The sequence below is a fragment of the Haliotis asinina genome, chromosome 6 (assembly GCF_037392515.1).
Source record: "Haliotis asinina isolate JCU_RB_2024 chromosome 6, JCU_Hal_asi_v2, whole genome shotgun sequence".
In the NCBI taxonomy this organism is placed as follows: Eukaryota; Metazoa; Mollusca; class Gastropoda; order Lepetellida; family Haliotidae; genus Haliotis; species Haliotis asinina.
The window spans coordinates 48,569,454-48,578,644 of NC_090285.1; the positions used below are offsets into that span (position 1 = coordinate 48,569,454).

The following is a 9,191-nucleotide window of genomic DNA, read 5'->3' on the forward strand; positions in this document are numbered from 1 at the left end:
GAGCGATCATACTTTTAAACATTTTCCAACAATAATAAGTCTGTGGACGCCAGACATAGGCGTCACCCACTGTAGAATGGAACTCGGGTCTTAGCCGTAATGAACGAACGCTTCAACCGCCAGGCTACCCAATGACACAAGAATATGTAAACACGAGAACTAGTGAAAAAATGTGACACTTGGTGTCCACGCTAAAGGTACACAGGTCAAAATGTAACTGATATGACCGAGTAATCCGGTGATTTGAGGTGAAGATAAAGTTTCATAACTATCTAAATCGACACAAGGTTATTAAATGGATAGTTAATCACACAACAACATCAATAATGCGCAAACAAAATATAAATATCTTGTGATGACGTAGTGGCAAGACCGTGATATAGTTTATTTTGAAGTATATCCATAAACATACATATAAATTTTATAAATCAACAATGAGATCAACGAGACACATGTATCCTTGCCACATGACACAACATAACACACGGTAAATAGTGTAACATGTGCCTGTTGGTATAACACATGGTAAATTAATATATACTAAAAAATGCAACACAGTTGCTCGTTTGATCGACTTGGTGCTGTATCTTTGCCGAACATGAGTGAGTGAATGAGTTTAGTTTTACCCCGCTTTAAGCACACTGCACCCATGTCTGGGATCGAACCTGGGTCTTCCTCATGACTAGCGAAAGCGTTGACCACAGGACTACCCCATCATCCCTATTTGCTATAAAAGACCCCAAGCCCTGTGTCGACAGTGAAAGAATTCGTACAACCTAGTCGGTATGTAGCATGTCGCCTGTAAATATTAAAAAATCTTCTGAGTACCTTTCTTTCCACTGTTGAAAATGTGCATACCAGCAAGAGTAATAACGTTATTTTACAGCAGTTGGTACTTTTGTTTGAGTGACAAGACTTTATAGATGATTAACTGCTTTATTTTGGACCCATGAAGATTCCGGGGTAGAATAGGTCTTCAGCCAACCATGCTTGTCATAAAAAGGCGACTATACTTGTCGTAAAAGGCGACAAACGGGATCGGGTGGTCAGACTCGCTGACTTGGTTGACGCAGGTCATCTGTTCCCAATTGTGCAGATCGATGCTCATGCTGCTGATCACTGGATTGTCTGGTCCAGACTCGATTATTTACAGAGCGCCGCCATTTTGTTGGAATATTGCTGATTGCGGCATAAATCTCAACGCACTCACTCACTCTATATTATTCCCTGCAACGCGTTTTGCGGAGGTTATTAACCCCGTCCGTCCGTGCACATTTATCTTTTCAGGAGCAGAACTCTAAAACCATTCAATATTTCTTCACCAAACTTGACCCATAGATTGGTCTAGTAGTGTACTGGTACCTTTTGATAGTTTTGGAATTCTGAATACAATATTTTTGGCTATTCCATGGCAACAAATGTGACTTAGACTGAAATTGGAGGTAATGCGGGCAATATTAATGACTGTGTCTTCTTGTTTTGACAATTGCAGTGGCGACGTTGCTTGAAAACAGTATATGAATCTGTAACGTCGTCATTGTCAAAATAAAGGAAAGACTTGTCGTCTAAACAGGTGTTACGCCTGCAAGCCATAATAGTAGAGTTGTGCGTGGACGGTTTTCAGTTTTGTGGAAACACGTACGCATTGTCAAGCACTTGTCAAGCATGTAATCACTTGCAATTCATATATTTCAACATAAGCGCTAACTTCTAACTCGTTTTCGTCCAGAAAATTCTCGCCGCCATATGGCTGGAATATTGCTGAGTGCGGCGTAAAACTAAACTCACTCACTCCAGAAATTTCTTAAGCCTCCACTTTATAAACGGCACTCCAACGTTTGCTCCCCAAACTACAATTTTCCCTGTTCACATTTGATATAATATATTTTACCTTTAATTAAAGGTGACACACTGAATCTCTGCAGATAAATATCGAAATATGATTTCTTCAGCTCGTCGTCTGTACGAATCATCGACAAGTCGACAAAAACTCGTCAGTTATTTTGATTACAGTTAAGTTAATGAAGTGTCGGTGGTTATTACATTAATGGTCGTGGTATAAAATCTGATCAGTCATTTCCAAAATAATTGGCCAGTGCATATGTGGACATGGTATCAAGTGTTGCAGGTTTGTCCTCAAAGGAGTACTGCTTCCATGGAAACCATCCATGTGAAGAAAACACCAGAAAGATTCCATGGGAAGTCGTTGTATATGAGTTTCAGTCTGCCCAGAAATTGGAAGCACTAAGTCTCACAACAACTATTATTTCGGGTTTTTCATCTTCGTTGTGTTCTGATTAAAACACTGTGCCGATTGATCATTTCCTGAATGAGCGAGTATTGTCCTACACCGATCTAAGCAATATTCAAGCAATAACACGAACGTGGATTCACTCATTGCATCCATGTGGAACCTGAACCCAGGACATCGGCGTGACGGGGGAAAGCCTAAACCAGTAAGCTATCCCACTATTAGATGTTACAGTTTGAATTATAAAATATCAAATGAAAAATCTTATTCAAAGCGGTGGATTCAACGGAAAGATGATAATGCAGATGTTATGTCAATTTCTAAAGATACGTATGCGAATGGGTACAGAGTATTTTTCATTATTGTTATGAGTCATAATTCACTGATTATCGAGAATGGCATCACAGTCACATTCCTTGACCACTGCCTTTGTGTCAAGAATAACGTGAGTCGTCAAAGAAATCGTTACGAGGCAACGTTGGATCTCCGTACTGGGTAATCTCTCATGAAACTCTGCACTCTAACTTGTACCTTGCTGCGGGCGGTTTCATTCTCCCTCAGCTTATCGTCTCTAGCCATCTGTCTGGCCGCCGTTATAGACATCGGCGACTTTTGAGTTCTAGTCAGATGGTTCCGCCAATCGACTGCGGACATCGTTGGACGTCTTTGGTTAAGGATTTCCGACAGTCCAGCATTTCGTCCAAGTGACGGTGACACAGATGAACGGCGTGGTGGGTAGAGATTCGGTGACGGGGATCTAGACGGAGCTGGGGAGAGAGAAAGTGTGGAGGAGGACATGTCGTTAAAGGCGCTATGTCTTCGAATAGCTTGAGGTAGGGCTCGACGAGGATCCCTTCTTTTTGCCGCTTGCGCTCGAAGAATCTTTTTAGTAATGTCAGATGTATCCTTTTCCCAGTCATACTTGGGAGTAGCACGACCGGAAATATCAGTTCTTTCGGAACCAGAATCCGAATGTCTGTCTGAATCGTCTCCGCTTGAAAGCCGCAACGTCACTGCCGGAAGACGACGCGAGGGACTGCTTTGCGGTCGGGGTGGAAGTGACGTCAGGGAATCAGACACAACAGACGACACACTTTCTCTACGGTTACTACTCTTCTCCATCGCCGACTGAGGTCGTTTGAACCTTCTAGCCCGTCTACTGACGATCCGTTCTCCGTACATAAAGCACGGCTCGTTGTCCTCGTCTTCAGACTCATCCTCGGACTCGGACTTCAGTTTCTCCTTCTCGGGGGACATTCCTTCCGGGCTCCTTCCACTGGAACTCTGGATGTAGTCCAAGGATACGGACACCATCCTGATGTCCTGATTGGTCAGTCTTACCTGGTGGACCTTCTGCTTCTCCAGGAGATGGAGTTTCCCATGGAGACGGCTCTGCTCGATGCTGTTGATGCGGTAAGCCCGCTGGACACGGGAACTGCTGTAACTTGGATTTTCTCGCGCAGGCATTGTCAGGTCATCAAATATTTAAAAATGTTTCAAATCATCCAATTTCCAAAGACATTGGTACCATCTGGATGAACAGGGTGTCAAACAGTGTCTCCATCAAGGTAAATCCTGATCAACATCTATTCAACACGAATAGTTAGTCTTATCAATATCCTTTCAACACGAATAATTAGGTTCAAAACCTTCATCCGCTCCATCAAAATGCATCACTGGTTATCATGAAATTTCGCTGTACAAAAACGCATCCTTTGAGGAATGTCATCGTGTTGCCAACGTCCGCTTAACACGTACCATTAGTGAATACTGAAACTCCTAAAGTACATCTGTGGCTACTTCACGCTGGGTGGTGTCTGAAGCAAATCGAGATCCAGACGTCGGTCAGTTCAGCGCCAGATTTTACAGTTGGTCACGCCTGTCAATAAAAGAGGATTGCTGCACATTAGCATTAGTGGCAAAATACAAACGAATTAACGGGTCAATAAGATCATGTCAGCTTTAACAGTACGGGGGTGTTGTGTTATTGGGGATTATGCTCTAGCCCAGATACATAAGCGTATGGAGAAGACTTTACTCTAGATTGACATACGGGGTTAAGCTCGCCTAAGCTTATTAAAAAGCACTAGATTGTGATTATGACGTTATTAAGCATATGAAAACTGACGAGTTCAACGTAACGACAGTTGGTTGGCGAGACACCTGAAGGTGTTTGGCGTTACTTCTACTTCAGCTGTTTGTTGACAGCCTTTTTGACGATGCATGTATTGTGCGTGCACATTCGCCAGTCTTAATTTACCCATTTCGTAACATCCATTCAAATATCTTTGAATGAGAATTTTTTTTTCGGAACCGCTCTTCAGTGAATAAAGGAGCTTATTCGATGTCTACAGTAATTAAATAGTATCAGTTGATGTTGAGTGAGTGAGAGGGATTTACGCCGGTTTTAGCAATATTCCAGCAATGTCACGGCGGGGGACACCATCTATGGCCTCACATATTGTACCCATGCGGATAATCGAACCCAGATCTTCATCGTGACGAGCGGACGCTTTAACAACTAGGCTACCCCACCGCCTTTAGTTGATGGGCCGCCATACAGCTGGAATATTGCTGAGTCCGGCGTAATACTAAACTCACTCACTCACTTTAGTTGATGGACGGCATTAAAGGTTACTGAATTTTTTATACATGTACAAGACATTTTCGACCTTGATTTCGTCAACAAGAAAGGTTACGGAAAACCGAGGGTAGTGATCAAGGACACTTTTTATGTAAACCCCAAATCAGCTAATCATCAACTGCTGTAGCAAAAGAAGTTTTGTTTTGACCATTGTCCTTCGACTTTAAATTATCGGCATTTGGAACTAACTCGGTACCAGTGCTTAAACTACTTGGCAACCAAACAAGGCCATCAGTCTGTTTCTATATATGAACATTATATATAGGTATTTGAATCAGATTAGGTCTAATTATTCAATTAGGAAACAGTAGTCTGTGCTGGAGATAAACTAGACTCAGTGCACAAACCAGTCGCTGCTTAAAGACATTAAGTCTGGCCTGGGCTCTAGGTGTCAGTCATACAGAGCACAAATGCTATACATTTACAAGTATTGATGGTTTACAGACGCAGTACGATTGACTGTACCAATAACCAGTGAAAGGGTGTCAGTATTAATGATGGTCGTATCAAGATCGATTGAACCATTACACTAGCAACCTACAACGGCTGTCGGGACAAACATATACCGCATAATAAGACCTTATCAGGACACCTTATTAATATATCAGAGCCACTGAAACTCTTACCGTGTATGGAAGCACGCCAAGGTGATTCTATATACAAAGTAGTTTTTGAGAGTACAAAAACGGCCATAATGGTGTTGTGTCCGTGCCTGAATGACAGTGAGAGAGAGAGAGAGAGAGGGGGGGGGGGGGGGGGGGGGCATCAGTTGGTTTCTGCATGGACACGTGTCTGTTTGGTGAGTGAGTGAGTTATACTTCGCACTCAGCAATGTCTCAGCTTTATGGCTGCAGTCTGCAAATGATGAAGTCTGGATCAGACAATCCAGTGATCAACATCATGAGCATGGATATATACAGTTGGGATACAATGACGTGCATCAACCAAATCAAAGCCATCTGATACTGTTAATCGTCACTAACCACAAGCGTAGGCTGTTAAAGAACAATTCTAACCTGGATCCTCACTGGGAAAAGCCAGATCGATCATATGACTTTCTGGATTTACCAGAGTCTATCCACAGCAAAGCATCTACAAGTAACAGAATAGCTTGAAATCGTTTTGTCGAGTTGAAAGGAGAGACAGACCTCAAAATAAACTTTGGAGTGAAACTACTGAATATCTCTTTAGCCTGTAACAAACGACCAACCTTTTTCTTAGATATAGAAACTCTTTGTAAAAAGCACAGTTCTTTGTATGATTCAGAATTTACTGGCATGTCTTTAAGTATCACTTTCAAACAGTGATGATACCAGGTGTTAGCAGCACTGGTGGCAACAGTTGCGTGCTAAAACGCGGACCAGTGATAGGCAGAATTTGAATACGAAACTTGAATTTGTTAAAATCATATATAGTTTAAATAACGTGTAAACATGAAATACTGATTCAAATTAAAACATGACAATAGAACAATTCTATTTTTGTCTCTAATTTCAGTATTAAGAACAAGAGCAAATGACGCTATATCCATACTATTTACAAACATTTTGATTTGATAAAGTTTTATACTGGCGTTAAACATACCAGGAACCATAAATAAGAAAATGGACATTATATACGACAACACAAACTCCTCTATGAGTAATACTCTAAGATACGGGTTGCACTTATTTTCTTGCGTGACTTGCTGCAATGTTGCTGAAATAGTGCTAAAAGCATGGAACCCTTTGTTCCCCGAGGAATTGCGAGCCTGAAAGAGAATTGTTAAAAGCGGAGAAAAACTAAGCCTCACTCACTCTGTTGGTAATAAGCCACGGTGTAAGCCGTAAGCAGCGATATTGATGACAACACGGGGAAATGAATGTTGGAATGAATCAAACTCGGTGAAACTACACGAATCAGTTGGCCCTGCCCAGACTGAATCCCCCACCCCATTCCGGACTGACTCATATTACCAAAGGGCAACCTAACCTACCTGTCCAAACAACGTGTCGTGTTATCACAAAAATAAAACGTCCACTATCCTCCTGCTGTCCATTCCCCACACGTTGTCCACACACTGGAGAGTAAGGTCGATCTGACATAACATAACCCTGTGTCTTAACGAAGCTGGCGTGCACCACTCAGTGAACGACTTACACAGCCGCAGTAAAACTCTCACTCGTGTGAGCTATTGGCGGCAGTAAGCCCTCTTATTGATAACGGATCGATCAAATATCGACTTTGTTATCTCTGACACTTAAAGCAGGTGCGCGTTTGCTAAAAGACCCGCTCTAGACGTTTAACTTGGGTGGATAGTAACACTAGTGTACGGACATGCAATTTGAATAAATTCGCAAAGTTTGACGTAATGGATTATGGAAATTGGGGAAAGTAAATTCGGCTTGACAATGAAGATATGCATGTTATAGCTTGTGAGATTACGACTGTTAGGCTCTTTCAATACCCTTGATGTCCAGATTGCTATTTTACGCTGTGCTTACAGCTTTCAAGTATTTTGCATCTACCTGCAAATTTTGAAATGAGTGATTGAGTGTGAGGTTATGCGTCTTATAGCAATATTCAACAAATATCGCTGCGGGGGACACCATAAATGGGCTTTACTCATGGTACCAATGTGGGTGATTACTCCTAGACTAGGGGAGTGACCAGTGACAACGCGTTAACCACTAGATACCCTACTCCTGTAAATAGGTACAGCAAATCAAGAGGTTAATATCATGAGCAACATCAAACGTCATCGGAATACGATATAAAACATGACATGATACCAGCAACATATTAGATCACGACGGGTTCTCACAGGGCTACTCTAATTTAACATAATGTGTGGTGTGAGTGCATGTGGTGTTTGCTTGACGTCATGGGCAACACTACGTGCAACTGGGAGTCCGCGAATCTGACCGCCCGATCCCGTTAGTAGCATTTTACTACAAGAAAGGGTTGCTGAAGACCAGTATGGGGTGAATGTATGAACACTGAAGGCTATCGTGGTCTGTGACGTCGTTAAGTGGGGAAGTTACATGGTAGCCGTCATACTGGCAAATATTTAGCAACGTTTTCTTTAGATTTGAGACGAAGAAAATCACCATGCCACCAAAATGACACGTATGAATGTTAAGCATGAGAACACGTGAAAATAACACTTATTAAAACGCCCTTTCTTTTTTCAGTTTGTATAAGTACATGGCTTTCCTTAACATTTCGATGATTTTGCGAAAATGTGTCACAAGAATGGACGTACATATATTAAATCATTCCCTATGGTCGATGGTGGCAGAAAATTGGTAGTTCTGAGAATTTTACATGATGTTGTGTAACGCTCATCGGGTGTAAAGGAGTGTCAAACGATGTATATTTGTGATTAATCCCAGAGGAAAAAATGGATCTTATTTTAAAAAGTAGCTATCAACATCCCTTTTACATGCATCTTAACAAGTAGATGCTCAATAGGAAATGGTGTTTATCAGAGATGAAAATAGTTTATAGAATAAATAACGCAATCATTTATGCTGGTTTGTTTGAATGTGTAACAATGTCTCTTGTTGTGGTGACATTCTATTCATTTGACTATTCACATGTAATGACGTCAAACATACCACGTGGGCACGTGTAAAGGTACAATTGATCCACTTTAATGATGTCATAATGAAATATCAATTTTTGTTCAAATACTGGTGCGTGATAGCTACCTCAATCCTCTCCGAAACGGGTAAACAGATATACACTGTGACATGCTTGTGACATATATAGGTGGATAAAATATCATAGACAACAAATACATGACCATGCATGCACATATCTCTCAAATTCTTACCCACATTGAAAGGGTATCTTACGCTGTTAAGGAAGCATTTCGAGAAATACGCATACATAACACAGATAAAATGCACATCTAAATTACCTTCAGCGATTTCGTTTGTGATATACCCTCGGAGTAATATATTCACTACCGAAGAAGCAAAGTCTCTTAGAAGTAATCCGCTTCTTGTCAACTTGGCTATGCCGTATATGTTTGAATCTCGTTTTCACTGTTACCCGACACTCGCTGATAAGGCGAACACACGACTCCGCTGAAAGATATCTATCTTTAGAAACACTTTGTTGCCTACTTCGCGTAGTATAACCTAGTATAGCCTAGCGTATTCTTTATTACCACTAGTTTGTCTCATACAGATGACAATTGAAAAACACCGCTGCTAATGTTCAACTTCTACATTTCATGGATACCGGTTTCCGTTTCAGCGTATTCCTGTTTTTATGGGACACCGTCGATAGTCTGGCTGACAAGAAAGG

The 9,191-nt window shown here is 41.4% G+C and overlaps 1 protein-coding gene across 3 annotated transcripts; it reads right to left on the reverse strand.

The window, feature by feature from the left end:
- Positions 1 to 348: 348 nt before the first annotated feature.
- Positions 349 to 8,912, reverse strand: LOC137287452 (uncharacterized). 3 transcript variants are annotated; one of them, XM_067819755.1, is made up of 2 exons: positions 8,800 to 8,912; positions 349 to 4,130 (listed from the first exon to the last, which is right to left on the reverse strand). In XM_067819755.1, the coding sequence occupies exon 2, from the start codon at positions 3,716 to 3,718 to the stop codon at positions 2,717 to 2,719; it is 1,002 nt and encodes a 333-aa protein (XP_067675856.1). In that variant the 5' UTR covers positions 3,719 to 4,130; positions 8,800 to 8,912; the 3' UTR covers positions 349 to 2,716. The 3 variants fall into 3 exon arrangements, with proteins under 3 accessions (XP_067675856.1, XP_067675858.1, XP_067675857.1); XM_067819757.1 differs by lacking the exon at positions 8,800 to 8,912 and adding an exon at positions 6,692 to 6,826 and having other exon boundaries at positions 351 to 4,130; XM_067819756.1 differs by lacking the exon at positions 8,800 to 8,912 and adding an exon at positions 6,871 to 7,057 and having other exon boundaries at positions 365 to 4,130.
- Between the last annotated feature and the right edge of the window lie 279 nt (positions 8,913 to 9,191).